We start from the raw sequence: 25,990 nt of genomic DNA, 5'->3' as shown, positions 1-25,990 counted from the left end.
CCAACACTAAGCTGTCTTCCAGCCACATCATTGTCTATCATTGTGTTTTCTCTGCACACATAACACTAACCTCCCTCCCTGCTACATACTCACCTAATATTAATCTTCCCCCCTATACACTAACCTCCCTCCCCTCTATCCCAATACATAATCACCTTTATACTAACCTCCCTCTCCACGCCTAACACTAACCTCCCTCTTCACTATCTTATCACCCAACAATGGCCCTTGGGGCACGGCTATATTTGAGCCGAACCCTGTTCCTATTCTTTCACATTAAAGTCCTGTCAATGCCACTATCTAAATTAAGCTACACCATAGCCAAATTCATAACAGATCTGATAGCTGCACCCAAAATAGGTCCCTTTGCTCCATAGCCACTCATTTCCACTGCGGTCTATGGAGATGCCGAGTAGCGACTAGCACAGCCACATGAAAATCACCTGCTTCTCTTATGCTTCTAGCAGTTTTTGTATGCGTTTATCACTCTCTGAGTTTCCCATGTTCCCCTTTTCACCAGATCACCTGATCTGCATGCTTGTTCATGGGTCTATGGCTACTGCACAGATGAAAAACTGATCCTTACAAAAAACTGATCCATCAAACGGATCAGATTTTATTGGACATCAGTTTTTCATCCATGACCCTCTGTTCCGTTACTACGCGGTCAATGCAGTCCATTATCAAAAATAGCAGCCTCCCCAAACTTGAGTTCGGTGGAACGGACCGAATGGATCCATTTGAATGGAGCAATGGGAATAGATCTTATTGATTAACATAGGATCCGGTCACTTTAGTTCCACTAAATGGACTATTTTTTATGCCATTGTAAACCGACCCTAAACTTATAAGTGGCAGAGGCTCAGCAGTACAGCCAAGCAATATGCATTATTTTAAAGGAAATAAATATGTTGGCCACCATATCCCTCTCAGTTCAGGTGTGCTTTAAAGGGGAACTGAAGAGAGAGGTATATGGAGGCTGTCCTGTTTATTTCCTTTTAATCAATGCCAGTTGCCTGGCAGCCCTGCTGATCCTCTGCCTCTAATACTATTAGCCATAGCCCCTGAACAAGCATACAGCAGATCAGGTGTTTCAGTGGTTCAGACTTTAAAGTCAGATCTGACAAGACTAGCTGCATGCTTGTTTCTGGTTTTATTCAGATACTACTGCAGAGAAATAGACCAGTAGGGCTGCCAGGCAACTGGTATTGATTAAAAGGAAATAAACAGGACAGCCTCCATATACCTCTCTCTTCAGTTCCCCTTTAGGTAATTGTGTACTTTTTTTGTTTATTAAGGGATTTATTATTTATTGCAGGCCAGAAGAAGATGAAAAGGCAGTCGAGGCCACATACTGTGAAACTCTGGAAAATTTGCTTCAGCAGTCAGATTATGTAATGTTAGTTGTTAACCTAAGTCCACAGACTCGAAACCTTATTGGAAAGAAAGAATTCAAACTGATGAAGCCTTCAGCCCATTTGATTAATATAAGCAGAGGTTTGTAGCACTTGCTGGATGTTTGCACTTTGTTTGTGTGTATCTCTCTCTATTGTGTTTTGTCTTTTAATCTTTATTTGTTTGTATGTCCATTAATCTATGTGCAAGGTGGGAGGAGGCGCCCCAATTGTGATACAATATGTAGTGAGTGGAGGTAAGTAACAGTCTTGCCTCGTGATAATAGGTTAAGATTTTTTATTAGCCACCAATACAAAGACAACGCGTTTCGTAGGACTTGCCCGCTTCCTCAGGTACCTCAAGGTTCCTCAATACAAGACAGTGTCTGAGCTATGTGGCTCCGTTTCTCAATCTAGTCCCATCTCCTCACAGGATTTTTAAGAACTTCTTTATTTTCAAAAGCACTTAGGCCTCATTCACACCTAAAAAACGAAAATGCAAGCGTTTTGCGATCTTGTGCGCTTTTCCCCCCTCCCAGCGCTCCACTGTGCGCTGTGTTTTTTGAAAAAGCGCTTTTCTAAGTGATTTTGAGATTCACTCCCTGACGCAAGTCAGGAAGTGAACTATTTGCCCTGGAAAAGAATAAATACAATGTATTTATTCTAAAAACAACGCGAACGCAATTGCCGCATAAAGCGGTTTCGTGAGCATTTAGCCTTACCTTCCATTATAGCAAAAACGCCCCAAAAATGGTACAGGCACAGGCTGAACGCACAGCGCACGAACCGTACTGATATGAACCTTCTCATAGAGATTCATTGTACAAGCATTTTGTGGGCGATTTTAAAAATCGCATGTGCTTGAAAAAAGACCGAAAACGCCCCTACTGTGAACGAGCCCTTACTGTATGGCAGTTGCTCAGTCTAACTATCAAAATAATGAGCAAATGTGTAGGGAGGCTAGCTGGCATCTTTGTATAGATCATTTCCAGGCAGTGCCTTAGTAAAGAATAAAGGGGATACTGATTATAACCCTTGAGGAGATGGACTAGTCCAAAACCTGATTTACTACCTACTGAAAGCAACAGGAACTTAGGAGACAAGTGATTTATTATGCATTTTAATCTGGGGTGCATTTACTTATAAGTATATGTACACGTGTATTTTAAATTTTACAGTTTTGAAGATAGTGGTCCTTTAATGCTGGGCATACATGGGTCGATCCGGCGTCTGATTAGCCGCCGGATCGACCCCCACCGCGTCCCTGCTCGTCCGCGCAGATCGATCACCGCTCGTCCCCACGGGCGCTCCTAATCAGCCGATCGATTCCCCGCTATTGTCCGATGGCGGGGATCGAGCGGGGAATCTTTCCAGCAGCCTGGTCATCGGACCAATCGGATATTATCAATCGAGCGATCAGGCTCGATTGATAAGCCTGCCAGAATGTCGTGTATGCCCAGCATAAGGTTCCTGACAATTTCATTACTTATGCCATCTAAGTGATGTATATATGTTGTTTTTTGTTCAGGACAATCTAGGCTTTCTTTGAGTTATACTGATTTCAAAAAATTATTTCATTTTATAAGCAATGCAAAGGGAAAGAGACACTGAAGCGGAAAAAAAAAATTATGATATTATGATTTGTATGTGTAGTACAGCTAAGAAATAAAACATTAAGATCAGATACATCAGTCTAATTGTTTCCAGTACAGGAAGAGTTAAGAAACTCCAGTTGTTATCTCTATGCAAACAAGCCATTAACTCTCCGACTATGGCCTAGATTCATAAAGCATTACCTCATGCGGTAATGCTGAAAACAGCAGACTTTACCGACCACTTAGCAAAATGTCAATTTATAAAGGCTGTTACCGCATGAAAAGCTGACATTACCGACCAGGGAGCTAAATTACCGACTTGGCTGCAGTTACCGACAACACATGTCAGTAAATTGTCAGCAAATGTCAATTCATAAAGCCTTCAACAAGCGGTAAGCCTGGCGGTAGTTACCGACACCTCTAGTGAGGTCTTAACACAATACCGACAGCTCTGACAGCTCTGATGAATGCCAAAGTGCAGAGATCCGAAAGTCTGTTTGAGTCATCAGTGGAGAGAGCCAGAGAGCCCTCTGTGTGAATCATTTCAGCAGGCAGGGAAAGACTGTGTGACTCATCTGTCTGAGTCATCAGTGGAAAGAGCTGTCTGTGTGAGTCATTTAGCAGGCAGGGAAAGACTGTGTGACTCATCTGTCTGAGTCATCAGTGGAGAGAGCCGGCTGTGTGATTCATTTCTGCAGGGCAAAGAGAGAATCGAGACACTGCTCTACTCTACCGCTCAATGGGCTGCGGTAATTTACCGACCTCCAAGGGCAGCTGGGGAAATCTTTATGAATTAGCACACAGACCGGGAAAATACCGCGTGCCCAACAAGATTTTTTTTGTCGCACTGCTGTTTATGAATCGAGGCCTAAGTCTTAGTCGTGAAGAGGGCTGTTATCTGACTTTTATTATCTCAACTGTAATTGAACTGTTTACTTTTTCTCTGCTAGAGGAGAGGTCATTACTTCACAGACTGCTCTGAAAGACTCATTTTGAATGCTGACTGTTGTGTAATCTGCACATATTATAGAATGATGCAATGTTAGAAAAAACACTATATACCTGAAAATAAAAGTATGAGAATATTTTCTTTGCTGCTAATCTTCTAGTAATTATTCATAATACACAACCAATTCACTATATCATATATTTTTTTTCGCTTCAGTGTCTCTTTAAAGAGCAACTTTAACCAAAGATTGAACTCCATTCCAAACAGTAGCTGATACCGAACACAGTGAATCCAGTGCAGGAGACTTGGGCGCAGCTGGCGACACCATAGGCAATTATAGGAATTACGGCTATAGCAGCGCACAGAATGTAACTTCGGCACCGTCAGAAGACAGAGCTGAAGTTGCGCTGTAATTCCGCTTCCAGCAATAGCTGGAAGCTGAATTACATCATTCCCCACGATCCATGGCGGCCTGGAGGGGGAATAGTAATTAACACGGCCGGGACTTGTGCAGGAGCAGGATCAGTCATATATCGGTTGTATCCTGCGCCCAAGTCTCCCGGCGCCGATTCATCCCGTACGCGCTGATACCCCTTTCCAAAGAGAAATGTTTACCTTTTCATCAGGGGAGTCTCTATGGCTGATATTGTGGTGAAACCCCTCCCACAGTGTGATGTCATGACCATGGTCCTGAGAATTTTCTGTCTGTGAACCTCGTTGCATTGTGAGAAATAGGCTTTTTCTAACTGCCAAGCAAATGGTTCTCCCTCTGTACATAGAACTCTCAGTAATGAAAATTCAGTACAGATCACCTGACAGATGTCAAAACCAGTGATACATTTCAGAATATAAATCGGGAGAGAAAAGATTTTCCAATGAGCAAACACTGACTGAATAATCTATAAATTAATATTGTAAACAATAAGCAATAAGCAATTTTATGCATTGGCCTCGATTCATAAAGCATTACCTCATGCGGTAATGCTGAAAACAGCAGACTTTACCGACCATTTAGCAAAATGTCAATTCATAAAAGTTGTTACTGCATGAAAAGCTGACATTACCGACCAGGGAGATAAAATACCGACTTGGCTGCAGTTACCGACAACACATGTCAGTAAATTGTCAGCAAATGTCAATTCATAAAGCCTTCAACAAGCGGTAAGCCTGGCGGTAGTTACCGACACCTCTAGTGAGGCGATAACAAGTTACCGACAGCTCTGACAGCTCTGATGAATGCAAAGTGCAGAGAGCCGAAGTCTGTTTGATTCATCAGTGGAGAGAGCCAGAGAGCCCTCTGTGTGAATCATTTGAGCAGGCAGGGAAAGACTGTGTGACTCATCAGTGGAAAGAGCCATCTGTGTGAGTCATTTCTGCAGGCAGGGAAAGACTGTGTGACTCATCTGTCTGAGTCATCAGTGGAAAGAGCCGTCTGTGTGAGTCATTTCTGCAGGCAGGGAAAGACTGTGTGACTCATCTGTCTGAGTCATCAGTGGGAGAGCCAGAGAGAGCGGTCTGTGTGATTCATTTCTGCAGGGCAAAGAGAGAATCGAGACACTGCTCTGCTCTACCGCTCAATGGGCTGCGGTAATTTACCGACCTCCAAGGGCAGCTGGGGAAAGATTTTTTTATCGCACTGCTGTTTATGAATCGAGGCCATTATGTTATTTTCACTACAGTTCCTCTTTAAGTTTAAATGCAGGAAATACATATTTTTATATGTTTCATCCTTCTTAATTTTCACATGACAAGTCCCACAGTTATAAAACACCTCAAAATATTTCCTCAAATTATACCTCATATGCTACCTATGCTTTATTTCATGACTAGCTGGGCACGTGGCAGATCAATATCCCCAGCTTGCACATCTGTATTAATCAAATGTGATCGCTAGGCAAAGGCAGGGCGATGCATCTGTAGAACATTGGAGCCCCAAACTGTTGCATTGGGATAGCCTCCCCTTTTAACAGACATCCCCCCTGGCTTAGTGAGTTGCCTGGAGTGATAAGATAATCACCCTGCCCCAGCTAATGTCTACAGTGGTTCAGTTATACAGGTTGTGTATGCATCCTGTGAATATATTTAGTTAGATAGTTTAGGGGTTTTGGGTGTAATTGCATGTTGATTGTCCTTGTATGGCGAATTCCCTATATATAGTGTTTTAGGCATGTGGTGGCACTTTATTTGCATCATACTCTATATTGTATGCATAGTTTTGCACATTATTTTCATTAATCACTTTTGCACAGTATTTCATGTTTCAGTGTCTGTATTGCTGCATACTGTGGTCAACCCCTGTTCCTCTGTTAAAGGCTTGTGACACTAACCTATTAGTAATCACCACTGTGTCACTACCAAATATAGGGGTTGCAATCTTTTATCAGTGAGAAGCAGGGTTGTTTGGTTTTTTTTATCCATTCCAGATTTTCTAATCACTTGTGACATGCCCAGTGTAGATGCCTTAGAAAATCAGACCCATGATGTTAAACTAAGATCGAAATATGGTTTAAAAATTTTTACCGACTAATAGCAAACATTAAAAAGAAAGAATAGTCTAGGTTTTTTTTGGATAACTCCAAACAAGAATGTAATAAAGTAAACAATAATTTGTGCTTTACTAGTTATCATGCCTTATAGTCATAGCTATAATGCAAAAGCTTCTTGCACTGTAGACAGGTACTCTTACAGGCTTAGTTTGTACAGAGGGTTTGTGGCCTCATTCTGTAGTCCATTTGGCCTTGTCTCTATACATTCTGTAATAGCCTTGAACCTCAGGAATGTACCGGTACTCCAATGTTTTCTAGTTCCTGAGAACTGTAGAAAAATAGAGCTTCATCTATTCTCTTTTCATATCTAGGCGCAGTTGTTGATCATGATGCCTTGGTGGAAGCCCTACAAGCGGGGGAAATCAAAGCTGCTGCACTGGATGTTACACATCCACAACCACTTCCCAGGTAAATCCCTAAATATTTCTATTCTCATTGTTGGTAAGTGACTGTGCCAAGAACCTGCTTTGAAATCCATGCTTCTACCAGTAATTCTACCAGTAATTTGCAGATACCTTTTAGGCCATCTTAGTATTATACTATAAGCCCTCTCCTTAGGCTCCATGTACTCTCATTTAACCAGTAAATTCCCAATTCTCAAAAGAAGCACCACAACTGCCGCAGATCCCTCACCAGCCAAAGCCGAGCTATAGACTTTCATGCTACCATTCACACTACCATGTGCGTTACCTTAGTTATATAGATTAATATATTGCTTTATAGCTAAAAGATAAAAAATAAACAACTGTAGGTTCACACTAAACTCAAAAAATTCCATTTTGCACAGTGAAGAAAAACAGACATGTTAATGATTCCTACGTTATCTATAAGAGCCATGCAGACTTGCCCATTTTAAATGTGTTTATTCAAACTGCAGCAGTATTGGTGCACAAATTTAGGTCCTACACAACTTTTCCAGACACCACATTTCCCTTATTCATTCACTTGTCTTCTCACCCTCTGTCTTGTTATCCTTTGCCTTCATCTGTCCTTCTTAGGCTCCTTTTACACTATCAACAGTATGTTGCAATGCAATTATTATTCAATTGTAACGCAATGTGTACAAGGCTTTACAAGTGTGAACTCAATTTACTGGTGACCATTTTATATTACAGTTTCGTATAGTCTAACCAACAAAATGGGCTTTCTCATCATGATATGTATGTCACCAAATTTGCACCTATGTTTGCTAAGTATACTTTTAATCCAGATTGAGTAACTAAGCCATGTAGTACCTTAGAATTTTAATGACTGTTTCATTCGCCTTTTTTTTTCCAGAGATCACCCATTGCTTAGGATGAGGAATGTTCTTATAGCGCCTCACCTGGGCACTGCGACAGTTGATTCTCTGCGTGCTATGATGGAGGCCATGGTGCTGAGCATGATGGATGTTGTACACTGTCGCCCTATTACCTTTGAAGTCAATGACCTCTAAGTCAAGAGATCACCACTTGGTGGCTTATAAGGTGGCCACTAATGATACAATTTGCTGAGTGATCGTTTACGAATGAACGCTTGTAAATGATCGTTTGTGACCACTAATGGAAAAAAATCTCCTAAATAAACCAGATTAATGAAACTGATCTGATTTTCGGACTGATCCCGTCAATCTGATCGGATTGGTTAGGAGATTTTTCTCCATTAGTGGACCCAAATGATAATTTCCGATGAAGTATAGTTCGTAAACAATCATTTGGCAAATTGTATTGTTAGTTGCCACCTATAGAGACGCAATTACATACATCAACACTTGCATCATTCTAACGTATTGTAACAAAGGAAAAAACAACAAACAACACTCAGGTTTTCTCCTAAATGTGAGCACCCACAATCACGAGTGGTAAAATTCACAGTCATATGGCCAATCCACAAATAAATGCTGAGAAAAAATTTTCTTTGCGATGATCCAGCCAGTCGGACAGCTTTACAAACAGGTAGGAAAACTGAAACAACATGAAAAACAAATGACATGCCACAATGGCGGAGTATCACAGTTTATTAAAAAAAATAATTTATTGTAGAAATCAAAACGCTCAAACCCACTACTAGTTCAACCAATGGGTGCAGGATCTGGGAAGCCAGGCCAGTCCACAGATATATACAGAAGGATTCGCAAACCAAGCAATGGCAGAAAAACGCTGGTATTATTTATTCAGGAATTCCACAGGTAAAATCACAAGGTTGAACTAACGCGTGTCGGGCTTACGAGTCAGGGCAGACCGTAAGCCCGACAGGCGTTAGTTGAACCTTGTGATTTTACTGCATTTGCCATGTGGAATTCCTGAATAAAGAATACCAGCGTTTTTCTACCATTGCTTGGTTTGTGGATCCTTCTGTATATATTAAAAAAGACACATACAAGAATAACCTACACTGTGTAGGGAAGAGTAAGGTGCGTGGTTTAGGCCAGCTGCCAGAGCGTACACTGTAGCCAGCGGTAGTACGCAACTCTATAGCTGGACCAGAGAGATATGCCTCCAAGCTCCACGTTGTCTTACCACCCGCAGAGAGGTCATTATGCGTTTCGGGGGATGCCCCCTTTATCATGTTTTTCATGTCGTTTAATATATTGCAGCACCCATTTAACAAAAGTTCAGACTTTTTTCTTCACTGAGGAAAGTTGCAGATATAGTACTACAAAAAATAATGTCCATATGGCCAGAAAAAGTGGGGTTTTTAGATGACAAAGTAACAACAGTGTATAAAATATATTATTTACTGAATAACCATAAACAACCTGGGTACATAACGTACAAATCTATAAAGTATGAGTACAATAAATCACTGTTTGATGGGTTGTAACTAACAAACAAGCCTGACGCGCGTTGCATGGTTTCACAGACTTCTTCATCAGAGGCAAACATACGCTCACAAACACTGGTCCACATGACAGCCCAGGGGCCCAGGTCTCTCTCACTCGCTGGGGCCCCCAAACCACCATGCGACAACCTAGAGGGAAGTGTGGGCAAGCCCTGGACCTCTCACCTCCAGGGAACTCACTCCACCACCTCTAAACTGAATGCAAACATACTCTGACTGATATTTTTACTATGACAAATGCAACTCAGAGAAGATGGTATACATATTAGATGAAAACTGGAAACCAGTCTTATTCAAAAATAATACATTTTATACGCTGTTGTTTACCTTGTCTCCTATAAACCCCATTTCTTCTGTTAACATGGATTTCTTTTTAAATGCTGATTGGGGCGCCTTGCGTCGCCGAGCTTTGTATATTTTTAGCATCCCTCCTCTGACGCAGGGAGGACTAGAATAGGTAGGCATTTAGAGGCTGCATGAGGCGTGGATAGATGGCTACCACTACACCTCTGTGAGGCCGGGTTCAATCACATTGTTCTTTGTGACACTGCATTGCAATGATCATGCTCACTTTTTGGCTCTCGACTTGGTGGTGATGGTTGACAGTTTCTTCTGTATTTCCCTTAAAGAGGAACTCCAGTGAAAATTATGTAATAAAAAAGTGCTTCATTTTTACAATAATTATGTATAAATGATTTAGTCAGTGTTTGTCCATTGTAAAAGCTTTCCTCTCCTCGATTTACATTCTGACATTTATCCCATGATGACATTTTGACTGCTGGCAGGTGATGTCACTGGAAATACCTGCTGCTTGCTTATTTTGGCAGTTGGAAACAGCTGTAAACAGCTATTTCCCACAATGCAACGAGGTTCCCAGGCAGGAAATGGGTCCTCACAGTCTCCTGTGGGATGGGCTTCACCACAATATCAGCCATACAGAGCCCCCTGATGATCCATTTGTGAAAAGGAAAAGATTTCTCATGTAAAATGGGGTATCAGCTACTGATTGGGATGAAGCTCAATTCTTAGTCACAGTTTCTCTTTACAGAACCACTATCACAAAAAAAAGTAGGCAGTTACAATCTGACAAAAGTCAGTTACAATCTGTCAGGTTTTGGGCCAGTGCATCTCTTCGTGGGGGATTCTCAGGGTTTTCTTTGTTTTCAACAGCATTTCCTGAACAGCAGTTGCAAAGTCTAACTGACAGTATAGTGTGTAAGTGATTAGGGAGGCTGGCTGGTATCTTACTACTTTGGCAGTTAAACTGCTGTTCAGGAAATGCTGTTGAAAACAAAGAAAACCCTGACAATCCCCTACGAGGAGATAGACTGGCCCAAAACCTGTTGGTTCTGACAGATTTTAACTGCCTACTTTTTTCGCAATAGTGGTCCTTTAACTGCCTAAAGTCTGCCCCACGCCAATGGGCGTGGCGGCAGCCCCAGGACCAACTAACACCAATTGGCGTCAAGTCCTGGGGCCGGCTACTGCAGGAGATTGCACGCAGGTTGCGCGCGCATCTCCTGCTTGAAGTCTCCGAGCAGCGGTCGCCGCTCGGGAGACTGTCAGACGGCGAAACAGTTAGTCTTTTAAGTTAGTACAGCGCTGCGATCTGCAGCAGCGCTGTACTGGGGACAGCCGTGTGACACAGCTGTCCGCCTGAAAGACCTATCGGTGATCGGCTGTCATAGGTTAAAGCCTATGACAGCAGATCACGCTCATTGGCTGGCTGCAGGGAAAGAAGGGGGGGGAGGGGAAATCACTTGTGTGCTGTGTTGTGCGGCCCTGCAGCTTGGCCTTAAAGCTGCAGAGGCCTATTAACAGAAAAATGGCCTGGTCTTTACGGGCGTTTAACACTGTGGTCCTGAAGTGGTTAAGGGATCTTTGTGGTCTTTTGACTAAACAGCCTGTTTTTCTGTTTACTGCTTTATATTCATTATCCAGTTCTTGAGCATTTCCTCCGTAGTTCCCCATCAGGTCTCAGGGGGTGGAGATTATACTGCACTGGTCAGCTCCCTCTCCTTATATACATACTTTGTGCTATAAATAGGCGGTTTTCTGCTAGTGCGTGAACAGATGTATGGCTGCGCAGCTTAACAAAGGGGTTTCTCCTGAAAGAGCAGGTTGTTGCTGTGCTAGCATGGGGATGATGATTTATAGCTTTTCATGGCTGTTTTATTAGAGCTTTATTTCAATAAAGTTATTTTAATACTTGCTGCCAATCCTTCCAACCTAGGCAATTAACAGATAGGTCTGAAATTGCACATAAATTACCTCTCTATTGCCAACTGATTCATAATGCCTTCTCAGCTGTCAGGCATGAATGAAAAGTGGTGTGACATAATCAGGTAAAGGTGTATGTACAATCCCAAGCCTACATAGAACTAGGATATGTTCCCTCTTTTCCTTTTCCTCACTGTAAGGGTGCATTCACTCTTTCCTCCACAGTACATTGGGTATGACATAATCTTGTGTGGCACTTGTAACATTGTGTGATATTCGTAACATTCATAATGAAAACTGCATTTTGTAAATAGTTTTGTGGATTTATGTAATATGGTTATTTAATACCTTCAAAAAGTGTCATAAAAACTGCCAAACTTTACATACAAATTAAAATATTTACTCATTTGAACTTGTTTTGTGTCATTTTAAGGAGACTTTGTCTGTTGCTATGCTCTGTTAACTATGTATTTTTTATAATTAACAATATTGTATAAGATATCTGTTACATTCATCTATAAAGCACAGCAATCATTATTTCCAGGAAATGTTTTGTATTTTTAGCACTGAATCTATTTAGTACATTTTCCATTCACAATTTCTGAGTTTGAAGCAGCAGTTGCAGTGTTTACAAATCTTATGACTGAGGAACTAAACAGAAAGGTATTTTTGAGGGCGGAGTGTCAGTTTAACCTTATAATCTGAACATTTGTATAGTGCTTTTCTCCTGTCGGACTCAAAGCGCTCAAGAGCTGCAGCTACTGGGACGCACTCAAGAGGCCACCCTGCAGTGTAAGGGAGTCTTGCCTTGAACTCCTTACTGAATAGGTACTGACCCTAGCCAGGATTCAAACCCTGGTCTCCCATGTCAGAGGCAGAGCCCTTAACCAGTACACTATTATAGATGCAATGTGGAAAGTTTAAAACAGGTTTCTCAAGTAGAGATCAGAACAGGCTGTAGTTTGCTTACTGTTAGAAACAGGGCTGTGGAGTCGGTACCACTATCATCTGCCTCTTCAGTTTGTAAAACCACCGACTCCAACTCCGACTCCAGGTAGCCAAAATTGCTCCGACTCCTCGACTCCGACTCCTTAGTCTAATACTAACCAGGGCTGTGGATTTGGTACACAAATAATTCGACCCCCGACTCCGACTTCTCCGACGTTTACTATACATACTAAGTTTGACTTGCTTGTATCTAGAAAAAGGGTGTAAAATAAATGGTGCAAGAATATAACATTATTTATCAGGGCCTCATTTTAAGTTGTTTTATGTACACACATGTACACTAACTCCTTAAAGGACCACTATGGTGAAATCGATAGAAAAGAAAACTAAAAATTATTTATACTGAAGAGAAAGCTACTAGCAGGAATAGTAAAGAGTTTATAATTAGTTGGGAAGGTACTAATTGTGGCTGATGGGTTTGTATTTTTGGGCATGCGCAGGCGAGCGCCAGCACGTAACGTCTCTCGGGAGCATACTGTGCAGTTGCATAATACTCCCGGTGATTTGAGCGCATTCTCGCACGGGATGGGCGCCTGCGTATGAGCAGAAGATCCCAACCCATTGGGAGTTGGTGATCTTTAGAAGCTGCCAGCAGGGCACCGGAGGGACCGGAGCTTTGGCCAGGGACCCAAATGGCGTGTAAGGGCTGGAAGAAGCCACAGGTAAGTTAAACTAGATTTATTTTTTTGCCTCAGAAGTCCTTTACTATTACATTGTTAATTTGACCATGATACCCTTTGATATTATCCTTTTCTTTTTGAACTAATGTATAACTTTGACATTTGCCTAATGCAAGTTCATTGTTGTCTGTATGGACCCTGTGCATTGGAGAACTGGTCTCAGTACAAAATGATTAAAAAAAAAAAAAAAAGCTAGGCATTGTGACAAAAAAAACTATTTCTTATTACCCAAGATTTTCTGTAGGATACTGCTAAATAAGCAGACTTTACTACTGAAGATACAACAACTGTTTGGTTGATACTGGCAACAGCCCAAACACTAACAATTCTGCCATCAAATATTTGTATGGAATAAACAAGGTGAAGTGATGGAATAAAGGTGTTCTACGATGACAACTGTAAAATGCATATGTATACATTACACAAACTATGTACATTTGTCCCATAGTAAAATGCAATGTAATTGACTTCATTTGTATGTAGCTGTCACTGTAAGTTGGTCCTTGTACTAATGGGGGAACCTAAAGGTTTCCTTTATCCTTTACTCCCTGACAAGGATCTTTGTAAGGATGTCAGATCGCAAGCCCAAGTGCTAGCACTCTATTCTGGCAGTTGGACTGAACAACTGCCATTCAGTGAGTACTTTTAAAATAAAGAAAAGCCTTGGAATCCCCAGCGAGAACATGGACTAGTCCAAAACCCAGGGCCGGCCCGCTCATGAGGCGGGGTGAAACATTTGCCTCAGGCGGCATTTCTGGGGGGGCGGCACCCGCCTGTCTATGGGTGCGGGGGGCCGCTGGCCAAGCTGGAGGGGTAGCGGGCAGAAAGGGAGTATTGGGCCTAGCCTGGGTCCCCCGATCTGCGCTCCCCTCCAGCTTTAAAAAGTGAAGTACCAGCTCTATGATTAAGAGGCAACAGGCGAGGATCACTCACCTTTTCCGCGTTCCAGCGTGCGCTCCACTGACGTCACTTCCTGCAACGCCGCCCACTGTATTGTAAGTGGACGGCGTTGCAGGAAGTGACATCAGTGAAGCGCACGATGGAATGCGGAAAAGGTGAGTGATCCCTGCCCGTTCCCTCTTAATCATAGAGCTGGTACTTCACTTTTTAAAGCTGGAGGGAGATCGGGGGACCCAGGCGAGGGGGGGGGGGGTCCGACCCCCCTTCCCACCGCTAGGCCCAATACCCCCTTCCTGCCCGCTACCCCTCCAGCTCGGCGTCCCCCCCCCCACCCACGGACAGTGGGGGGGGGGGGGGGCGGCGATTTTTTTTCTAATTTTGCCTCAGGCAGCAAAAAGTCTAGGGCCGGCCCTGCCAAAACCTGTCAGTAAGAGGTCAGAGCCATCAGATTAAACACTGTAAGTGACAGCTATCTAGAAATAAAGTCACTTACAGTGCATATTATACATATAATTTACATTTCCCAGTTTTTTATCATAGTATCATTAAGTAGGAAAGTACCTGTTAGACCAGTGTGACACGGTAGAATGCTTCTCGCAGGGGCTGGCCAGGATGATTGCCTGAATATAGGAGACATCATTTTCCTGGACAGAGCCCTTCCAGAATGGATGTGGGTGCAGCTTTACAGGCATTTACATTACAGCACTAGAATCATAGAATGTTTATGTATTTGTACATACAGGTGTTCTAATATGCCTGATAATGGGATTTGATTAAACAATGTGGCTGTTTCCTTGTAATCTGATTCTTGTTTGTAATTTTTGTCATGTACTTGTCTTTTAGAAAACATCCATTACTAAAACTGAGCAATATTATCATAACACCTCACTTGGGCTCTGCAACTGACAAATTCAGACGAAACATGATGGAAGATATGGTTCAGAGTATGACTGATAGTATGAATGGACTTCCCGTGCTCAATGAACTTAAAGAGAAACTCCGACCAAGAATTGAACTTTATCCAAATCAGTAGCTGATACCACCTTTTACATGAGAAATCTATTCCTTTTCACAAACAGACCATCAGGGGGCGCTGTATGACTGATATTGTGGTGAAACACCTCCCACAAGAAGCTCTGAGTACCGAGGTACTTCTGGCAGTTTCCTGTCTGTGAATCCTGTTACATTGTGGGGAATAGCTGTTTACAGCTGTTTCCAACTGCCAAAACATCACCTGCCAACAGTAAAAATTGTTACCATGTAATAAATGTAAGAATATAAATTAGGCATTTAAAATATTTTACAATGGGCAAACACTGACTAAATCATTTATACATAATTATTGTAAAAATGAAGCACTTTTTTATTACATTATTTTCACTGGAGTTCCTCTTTAAGGCCAGCTGACATGAAGAAACCTTGCACAACTGCTTACACTGATCCTTCTTTCAAACATTAGCTATGCTATTAGCAACAAATATGTTGACCTTTTACCTGCAATGTTGTTTTTTGACCCGACACTCCATGACAGATTCACGCTTTAATAACTCCATTCTTCAGTTCACTTGATTTTCTCTACTTGTATTGTATTAGCACATTAGTATTAGTGTATTAGCCCAACCTTTTCCAAGCCATGACACATGTGTGAAACTTGAACCTGGTACACACATCCAATTCTGACTGGCCAATTTTACCACGTCTATGTAGTATGAGAGCTTACCTACACAATCTGATCATAGTATTCAAATCTGTTGGCCTTCATATTACATGGACGTGGTAAAATTGTCCAGTCATTGGCCAATCAAAATTGTATGTATGTATGCACCCTTAGGGCTAAATCACACAGACAGCTCTACTACTGTGATAGATCTTCAAGATGCTGATCTGACATGTACAACTGAGAAACCTTCAAAAATTTTGTAGAAATTCCACCGCTAGTCATTGAGTAACTAAACTCTATTATCAGTTTTGAGGAGCACTTCTGATGCCATTGTCAGCTGCTCCCAATACAAGTCCGTTGTTGGCTATATGTCTTTAAATCCTGCAGACATTTTGCTGCAACAGAATTGTCCTGTGACCTGGCCATCCTTGAAACAACTTAAAGGGAGTCCATAACACATTGCTGTGTGCAGTCACTCCCTCCATTATTTCATTTCATGATAATTAGTCTCTAGGGATGGTCAGTAAGATAGAAATAATTCTGTTGATGTATGCACGTTTAATAATGCATGTTTTGTATGCAGCTTGAAAATGGATCAATTGAATTCCACTTTACTGGAAATGTTTGCATAATTCTGGATCAACTCAGAAATTATTTGCATCTCATTAACTATCACGATTAGGCTGGGTTCACATTAGCACAAAAACATTCCTTTTAGTGGAACGAAATGTGCAAAGCCATAGGATCTGTTCAGATCAGACCATTCAGAACAGTTGTTTATTCCATTTGAATGAACGAACACAAGTTTGGGTAATCTGTGTAATTCTGGATCGGCTAGACTAAGTGCATGCATGCACGGGTACACAGGTGGCAGGGTTTAGTACAACTGATGCCCAAATGTAACAAACTGATCCACCTAAACTGAAAATGGATCAGTTTCTATAGGGTGAATTTTTGTTCTGTGCAGTGTGAACCTAGATTTAGTATCTATAAAAAAATTCTATAAAGGATTCAAAAAATCAGCACTCCCCAACTGTGCAGTTTATTTTTAAAGTAAACCTGTAGGGGAAAAAAGTGACCGGGGGGGCTTACCTCGGAAGGGGAAGCCTCTGGATCCTAATGAGGCTCCCCCCTCCTCTGCCAGCCAGATCCACACTGGCTCCCCTGAACACTACACAGCAATAATATTTACAAGTTTCTGCCAGTGCAGCAGCTCTCACCTGCGCAGTATAGTGGACTGATCGGGCTCGACTCTACTGCTGATATTGGAAGCTGATACTGCATCTGTGCGAGGCTCCCGCCAAACAGCGACAAAGGCCACCTATGCTGCTATCTAGGGGAAGAGGAACAAAGGCCACCCAATGCTGCTATCTGGGGGGGGGGGGGGACAAAGGCCACCTAATGCTGCTATTGTGGTTGGGGTGTCTTGGCACCCTATGGAAAAAAATACAGGAGACAAAAAAGGGAGCCCGATAGTGCAGTATGTCGATAATAGGTGTGTGGAGAAATTAATTGATTGAAAGGGCTACTCACAAAGGAGGGTTGCAAGGGGCAACCGACCACAGGATGCAGGTGGAGACCATAAACCCAACTCCACTCGAGGTGGTCCTGGAAGGACTTGGTTGCGGTCGCTCTCTTAGACGAAAAAGGATGGACAAAACATCAACCGTGGTAAAACAGGTGTTCTATCACGACCCCTCGGACAAGTATGTACGGGGGTATAACTATGCACAATAAGGGAAGGAGGCGCCCTGATTTGAATAAAAGCTTTTAAAACCAGTTTAAAAATGAAAAAGAATAATGAGGTATCTTACCTCAATGACAAAATCTCTGTAAACTTACAAAAGATTTTTATTTGAGGCTCCCTATGCTACATGATTTTTGTCATTTGGCACTGTATTGGCCTGAGGAAGCGGGCTCAGACCCGCGAAATGCGTTGCCTTTGCTCAAATAAAAATCTTTTGTAAGTTTGCAGAGTTTTCGTCATTGAGGTAAGATACCTCATTATTCTTTTTCATTTTTAACCACTTGAGGACTGTGGGCTTTACCCCCCCTTAAGGACCAGGCACTTTTTTTCCATTCAGACCACTGCAGCTTTCACGGTTTATTGCTCGATCATACAACCTACCACCTAAATGAATTTTGGCTCCTTTTCTTGTCACTAATAAAGCTTTCTTTTGGTGCTATTTGATTGCTGCTGCGATTTTTACTTTTTATTATATTCATCAAAAAAGACATGAATTTTGTCAAAAAAATGTTTTTTTTTTACTTTCTGTGCTGACATTTTTCAAATAAAGTAAAATTTCTGTATACATGCAGCACGAAAAATGTGGACAAACATGTTTTTGATTAAAAAAAATTTTTTTGTTAAGTCGGTTTCACTGACACAGCCTCGGTCATCAAGAATGGGTATGTTCCCCTGCCTGTCCTGTCATATGTGCAACAGTGTTATTAGGAACAATAAATTCCAACATCCTACTTTGGGCACTGAGTATCATGTTAGGGGTCATTACACTTGTGATTCTAATTTTGTTGTGTATTTGATCAAATGCCCCTGTAGTTTTATTTACATCGGCATGACTACTCAGTGCCTCAAGGTTAGGATTTCTGCACATAAATCAGCCATCAGAAATGGCACAAAGGGGCAGGCAGTATCTGATCATTTTATCAATTTTGGGCACAATGTTTCTCAGCTGAGAGTTATGGCCATTGATGGGGTGCCACCACAATGGCGGGGAGGGGATAGACAGAAAGAATTGCTACGGAGGGAGGCGGGGTGGATCAGGAGATTGGATGCCATGGGGAGGGCAGGACTTAATAGAGAGTTGGATTTGAGTTTTTGTGTTTAATCTGTAGTGTTCCTGTTTCTGTTTCTGAACTCTATATGTGTACTGTATTTATTTTTCTTTAGTTTAAAATTTATATATGTTTTTATCTTTTATTTTTTAATTTCAGACCCATGTGACAGCGCTTCTTGGTGAGACCGGTGGAGTTCCCCTTTGACTTTGCTGTGGTGTGGTGAGTGTAGCGGCATACGTTATGTGAAGTGTCTGTTTACTGTAGACAGACTCTTTGGCCGCCTTGACACCTCCCACCGCTGTGTTGCGGAGGCTGTAGTTGCTATGGCAATAGGCGCGCATGTGATTGGCTGCCACTGAACAGCTGACCAAGTCATATGACTCGTCATGTGACCGTGACGTCACACCGTCCGCTTCCGTGGATGGAGGCGGCGGTTTTTGCTATGATGCGCAGTTTTGCCTGATGCCGCACAGCGGGGAACTCGCCGCTTTGTTCTGATAGGTGAGTGACCTTTTGAAATGGCAGTATGCTGTTGGTTTGCAGGTTCAGGTCAGTCTCCCATCAGGTCCTCCAGTTGTGCGCTCACATGATTGGTCATTGGGCCCTGAGGGGCGGTTTTAATACTATATATGAATGCATGTTTGTCATTATATGCTGTATGATCCTTGCAACTTGACAAAGGCCTAAGGAAGGGCCGAAACAGCGGTCTGTTGTTGCTTTCATGATTAATAAACCTTAAGAGCTATAAATACACAGTGTGGTGCCGGTCCTTTTGGAGAAGTGCATCAAAAAAGACATGAATTTTGTCAAAAAAATGTTTTTTTTTTACTTTCTGTGCTGACATTTTTCAAATAAAGTAAAATTTCTGTATACATGCAGCACGAAAAATGTGGACAAACATGTTTTTGATTAAAAAAAACCCCATTCAGCCTATATTTATTGGTTTGGGTAAAAGTTATAGCGTTTACAAACTATGGTGCAAAAAGTGAATTTTCCCATTTTCCAGCATCTTTGACTTTTCTGAGCACCTGACATGTTTCATGAGGGGCTAGAATTCCAGGATAGTATAAATACCCCCCCAAATGACCCTATTTTGGAAAGAAGACATCCCAAAGTATTCACTGAGAGGCATAGTGAGTTCATAGAAGATATTATTTTTTTGTCACAAGTAAGCGGAAAATGACACTTTGTGACAAAAAAAAAAGTTTCCATTTCTTCTAACTTGCGACAAAAAAAAAAAATGAAATTTGCCACAGACTCACCATGCCCCTCTCTGAATACCTTGACGTGTCTACTTTCCAAAATGGGGTCATTTGTGGGGTGTGTTTACTGTCCTGACATTTTGGGGGGTGCTAAATTGTAAGCACCCCTGTAAAGCCTAAAGGTGCTCATTGGACTTTGGGCCCCTTAGCGCAGTTAGGCTGACAAAAAGTGCCACACATGTGGTATTGCCGTACTCAGGAGAAGTATTATAATGTGTTTTGGGGTGTATTTTTACACATACCCATGCTGGGTGGGAGAAATATCTCTGTAAATGACAATTGTTTGATTTTTTTTACACACAATTGTCCATTTACAGAGAGATTTCTCCCACTCAGCATGGGTATGTGTAAAAATACATCCCAAAACACATTATACTACTTCTCTGGAGTACGGCGATACCACATGTGTGGCACTTTTTTGCACCCTAACTGCGCTAAGGGGCCCAAAGTCCAATGAGTACCTTTAGGATTTCACAGGTCATTTTTGTTTCAAGACTACTCCTCACGGTTTAGGGCCCCTAAAATGCCAGGGCAGTATAGGAACCCCACTAATGACCCCATTTTAGAAAGAAGACACGCCAAGGTATTCCGTTAGGAGTATGGTGAGTTCATAGAAGTTTTTATTCTATTGTTACAAGTTAGCGGAAATTGATTTTAATTGTTTTTTTTTTCACAAAGTGTCATTTTCCGCTAACTTGTGGCAAAAAATAAAATCTTCTATGAACTCACCATACTCCTAACGGAATACCTTTGGGTGTCTTCTTTCTAGAATAGGGGCATTTGTGGGGTTCCTATACTGCCCTGGCATTTTAGGGGCCCTAAACCGTGAGGAGTAGTCTTGAAACCAAATGTCGCAAAATGACCTGTGAAATCCTAAAGGTACTCATTGGAATTTGGGCCCCTTAGCATACTTAGGGTGTAAAAAAGTGCCACACATGTGGTACCGCCGTACTCAGGAGAAGTAGTATAATGTGTTTTGGGGTGTATTTTTACACATACCCATGCTGGGTGGGAGAAATATCTCTGTAAATGACAATTGTTTGATTTTTTTTACACACAATTGTCCATTTACAGAGAGATTTCTCCCACCCAGCATGGGTATGTGTAAAAATACACCCCAAAACACATTATACTACTTTTCCTGAGTACGGCGGTACCACATGTGTGACACTTTTTTGCAGCCTAGGTGCGCTAAGGGGCCCAACGTCCTATTCACAGGTCATTTTGAGGCATTTGTTTTCTAGACTACTCCTCACGGTTTAGGGCCCCTAAAATGCCAGGGCGGTATAGGAACCCCACAAGTGACCCCATTTTAGAAAGAAGACACCCCAAGGTATTCCGTTAGGTGTATGACGAGTTCATAGAAGATTTTATTTTTTGTCACAAGTTAGTGAAAAATGACACTTTGTGAAAAAAAAAACAATAAAAATCAATTTCCGCTAACTTTTGACAAAAAATAAAATCTTCTATGAACTCGTCATACACCTAACAGAATACCTTGGGGTGTCTTTTTTCTAAAATGGGGTCACTTGTGGGGTTCCTATACCGCCCTGGCATTTTACGGGCCCAAAACCGTGAGTAGTCTGGAAACCAAATGTCTCAAAATGACTGTTCAGGGGTATAAGCATCTGCAAATTTTGATGACAGGTGGTCTATGAGGGGGCGAATTTTGTGGAACCGGTCATAAGCAGGGTGGCCTTTTAGATGACAGGTTGTATTGGGCCTGATCTGATGGATAGGAGTGCTAGGGGGGTGACAGGAGGTGATTGATGGGTGGTTAGAGGGGAAAATAGATGCAATCAATGCACTGGGGAGGTGATCGGAAGGGGGTCTGAGGGGGATCTGAGGGTTTGGCCGAGTGATCAGGAGCCCACACGGGGCAAATTAGGGCCTGATCTGATGGGTAGGTGTGCTAGGGGGTGACAGGAGGTGATTGATGGGTGTCTCAAGGTGTGATTAGAGGGGGGAATAGATGCAAGCAATGCACTGGCGAGGTGATCAGGGCTGGGGTCTGAGGGCGTTCTGAGGGTGTGGGCGGGTGATTGAGTGCCCTAGGGGCAGATAGGGGTCTAATCTGATGGGTAGCAGTGACAGGGGGTGATTGATGGGTAATTAGTGGGTGTTTAGGGTAGAGAACAGATGTAAACAATGCACTTGGGATGTGATCTGATGTCGGATCTGCAGGCGATCTATTGGTGTGGGTGGGCGATCAGATTGCCCGCAAGGGGAAGGTTAGGGGCTGATTGATGGGTGGCAGTGACAGGGGGTGATTAATGGGTGGCAGTGACAGGGGGTGATTGATGGGTGATTGACAGGTGATCAGTGGGTTAATACAGGGAAGAACAGATGTAAATATTGCACTGGCGAATTGATAAGGGGGGGTCTGAGGGCAATCTGAGCGTGTAGGCGGGTGATTGGGTGCCTGCAAGGGGCAGATTAGGGTCTGATCTGATGGGTAACAGTGACGGGTGGTGATAGGGGGTGATTGATGGGTGATTGATGTGTAATTAGTGGGTGTTTAGGGTAGAGAACAGATGTAAACACTGCACTTGGGAGGTGATCTGACGTCGGATCTGCGGGTGATCTATTGGTGTGGGTGGGTGATCAGATTGCCCGCAAGGGGCAGGTTAGGGGCTGATTGATGGGTGGCAGTGACAGGGGGTGATTGATGGGTGATTGACGGGTGATTGACAGGTGATCAGGGGGATAGATGCATACAGTACACAGGGGGGGGGGGTTCTGGGGAGAATCTGAGGGGTGGGGGGGTGATCAGGAGGGAACAGGGGGCAGTTTAGGGCATAAAAAAATAGCGTTGACAGATAGTGACAGGGAGTGATTGATGGGTGATTAGGGGGGTGATTGGGTGCAAACAGGGGTCTGGGGGGTGGGCAGGGGGGGGTCTGAGGGGTGCTGTGGGCGATCAGGGAGCAGGGGGGGGGGGGAATCAGTGTTCTTGGGTGCAGACTAGGGTGGCTGCAGCCAGCCCTGGTGGTCCCTCGGACACTGGGATCACCAGGGCAGGAGGCAGCCTGTATAATACACTTTGTATACATTACAAAGTGTATTATACACTTTGTATGCGGCGATCCGGGTGCTAGTAACCCGCTGGCGCTTCCGAACGACGGGATCGCGCCGCCCATGCCCGTACAAGGACCGCCGCCTCTGTGCATGCGGCGGTCCTTGCGGGATCCACTTGCCGGCCGCCTCTGTGCAGTGGGCGGTCGGCAAGTGGTTAAACTGGTTTTAAAAGCTTTTATTCAAATCAGGGCGCCTCCTCCCCTTATTGTGTACCTAATGCTGCTGTCTGAGGGAAGAGCAACAAAGGCCACCCAATGCTGCTATTTGGGGGGGAGGAACAAAGGCCACCTAAGGCTGCTATCTTCAGGGGGGGGGGCAAAGGTCACCTAATACTGCTAACTTGGGGATACAGAGGATCCCCCTTGTTAACTTTGGCTCAGGGCCTCATTTTATCTACAAGTAGCTTTTCTGTAAAGTAATCTCATCGTATCTAAAAATAAAAGTTTAATCTTTATGCAAGTGCTAATAGGGGAGGGAGGGTTGTGCTTGGATATGTATGTGATTTGTTACATTGAATGGTCTGGTGCAGGTACTCACACTTTATTTCTTAATCCGCTTAAAAATACATTTTAGACCGGATACTTCAGATCACACATATTGCACATTCATAAATATTAAACACAAACGCTTACTTATTTGGAAGCATAAGATATAAAGTGCTTGAAACTACTTGCCATTACACTTAACTTGTAAAGTTAAAGCTTGCATAATTTAACTTTATCAGTTAGCCATTAAAAGGTATTACTTTTACAAAACTTTGTTTTTTTCTACCTACTTAACCACCCTGGCGTTCTGATTAAATCGCCAGGGTGGCTGCGGGAGGGTTTTTTTTAAATAAAAAAAAAACTATTTCATGCAGCCAACTGAAAGTTGGCTGCATGAAAGCCCACTAGAGGGCGCTCCGGAGGCGATCTTCCGATCGCCTCCGGCGCCCAGAATAAACAAGGAAGGCCGCAATGAGCGGCCTTCCTTGTTTTGCTTATATCGTCGCCATAGCGACGAGCGGAGTGACGTCATCGACGTCAGCCGACGTCCTGACGTCAGCCGCCTCCGATCCAGCCCTTAGCGCTGGCCGGAACTTTTTGTTCCGGCTACGCTGGGCTCAGGCGGCTGGGGGGACCCTCTTTCGCCGCTGCTCGCGGCGAATCGCCGCAGAGCGGCGGCGATCAGGCAGCACACGCGGCTGGCAAAGTGCCGGCTGCGTGTGCTGCTTTTTATTTCATTCAAATCGGCCCAGCAGGGCCTGAGCGGCAGCCGCTGGCGGTGTTGGACGAGCTGAGCTCGTCCAGACCGCTCAGCTGGTTAAAGGACTACTGTAGGGGGGAAAAGATTTGAACTTACCTCGGGCTTCCAATGGTCCCCCGCAGATGTCCTGTGCCCGAGCAGCCACTCACTCGTTGCACGTATTTGACCAAGTGGTTGAAAATGCCTTCATGGAACCTTGGAAGCACTCATTTGCTTCTGAAGATGGGCTGTTTTGTACTGCACGTGTGCAAGCATGCCTTTACGCATACGGAGCCGCCCGTCTTCGGAAGCTCTTAGAGAGTGGTGAAGCCTTCCAAGAGCTCCTGGAGGCAGAAAAGTTGAACTGGGAACAGCGCTGGGTGCGAGGACCATAAGAGGAACAGGAAGGCTCTACAGAATTCAGAGCCTTCCCTCTCCATATGTTAGTATCTGATTTTTTATTCTGTAAGTTTCACTACAGATTTACTTTAAAGAGGAGCTGTTAGGTATAAGGTCTCAGAGAAAAAAACCACATATATCAGTAGCTAAATATTGGCTGTACTTACATTACATATGCATTTCTCTGTCCACGTTTGGATTTCACAGACTTTTTATATAGTATTTGCAGAGATTGATGCTCCTGACAGCTCATGGCAGGTTCCATGTTTGACTGTCTTGTATGAAGCCAATTGTGATGTAATATCCTCCCTTACCCTACTTCCTGATTGATGATTCTTTAGCCCTCCCAAGTTCCATTTGCAGCAGAGTGAGAGAAGCTGCAGTTGTTTCTTCCAGACATCCACTGTGAACCGAATCTCAGATGATTCGGCTCACAAAAAAAGATCTAGATTAAAGATCCTAATCATTCATGATCCGGACAACACTGCTGTGCAGTGAATATTAATTAGCCATGTGGCTAGGAACAATAGTGGACTCCTGCAGTATACTCTAACATGTGCACTGTGAACAGCACATTGATTTTTCAGTGCTGTGAGTTGGGCTGCAAGTTACAAACTATTGTAATATGAGTATGTAACTTCCCACTGTGAAAGCAGCCTCAGGGCGGAAGAGGGGAAATGAAGGCGAGGACCAAGGGAGTGCAGTAGGGAGAAGAAGCAGCCCCAGCATGCTCTGCAGTATCTGTTATGCGGCCTGCAGCCTGCGGCCTCCTTAGGAGCTTGGGAATAATGAGGATTGCTATTCAGCAAACAACAAAGTAAGAGAGATTTTTAACTTCAGTATTGCCTTTTTGGCTTCCTTCTAAACTGTTTAACACAGGAGAATAGAGGTTTAAATTAGCTTTTGCAGACTAACAGTTACTCATTAAGAGATACCGGTAATAATATTTTATGGTAAAATAAATGTATAGGCATACTGTACTGAGGGGAATGTGGAAGTTGTTGACCTTCTCTTCTTTTTAAAAGTACCAGTTGCCTGCTTTTCATACTGATTTTTTTACGTTTTATTAGCACTGCAACAGCCAGTGAAGTAGAATTCTTTTAAAATGCAATAAATATGGCAGCTCTCCGCTCCCTTCTGGCTTATTATACTTTATGCGTTCCAGCTGTGTTTTCAATGATTAGCTACTTCTTCCTGGTAGTACCCTCCTATACCTTTTAAAAATCAGTTATCACTACACATATTACAAAAAAAATTGAAGAACAATGATTATACATTCTTTTTAATGTATAATTAGTAAAAGTGTGCAGTTTTGATTTGAGAACGTCATGGTTATTTTCTCTAAATCGCCAATCCCAGCTCAAAGCACACAAATATCAGTTCTGTACACACACGTTGTGTTAGAGCGTCTTTTTGCGCGTAGTCCGGTATAAGTCAACTAGAGAATCCAAAGACA

At 43.0% G+C, this 25,990-nt stretch overlaps 2 protein-coding genes across 12 annotated transcripts in view; one reads left to right on the top strand and one right to left on the bottom strand.

The window, feature by feature from the left end:
• The window catches only part of LOC137518766 (glyoxylate/hydroxypyruvate reductase B-like), a 105,725-nt gene extending 87,767 nt beyond the window's left edge, over positions 1–17,958 (top strand). For all 11 annotated transcript variants that reach the window (XM_068237014.1, XM_068237015.1, XM_068237020.1 and 8 more), the window contains 3 exons: positions 1,319–1,497; positions 6,796–6,892; positions 14,956–17,958. In XM_068237014.1, coding sequence (XP_068093115.1) covers positions 1,319–1,497; positions 6,796–6,892; positions 14,956–15,145 — 466 coding nt within the window. In that variant the 3' untranslated portion in view covers positions 15,146–17,958. The remainder of the gene's footprint in view (positions 1–1,318; positions 1,498–6,795; positions 6,893–14,955) is intronic.
• The window catches only part of LOC137518767 (glyoxylate reductase/hydroxypyruvate reductase-like), a 42,716-nt gene continuing 24,080 nt past the window's right edge, over positions 7,355–25,990 (bottom strand). The window contains exon 6 of the mRNA XM_068237031.1: positions 7,355–7,494. Coding sequence (XP_068093132.1) covers positions 7,479–7,494 — 16 coding nt within the window. The 3' untranslated portion in view covers positions 7,355–7,478. The remainder of the gene's footprint in view (positions 7,495–25,990) is intronic.

The sequence above is a fragment of the Hyperolius riggenbachi genome, chromosome 5, assembly GCF_040937935.1.
Source record: "Hyperolius riggenbachi isolate aHypRig1 chromosome 5, aHypRig1.pri, whole genome shotgun sequence".
Lineage (NCBI taxonomy): Eukaryota > Metazoa > Chordata > Amphibia > Anura > Hyperoliidae > Hyperolius > Hyperolius riggenbachi.
Note: the sequence above shows the minus strand (reverse complement) of the source record. Positions and strands in the feature narration are given on the sequence as shown.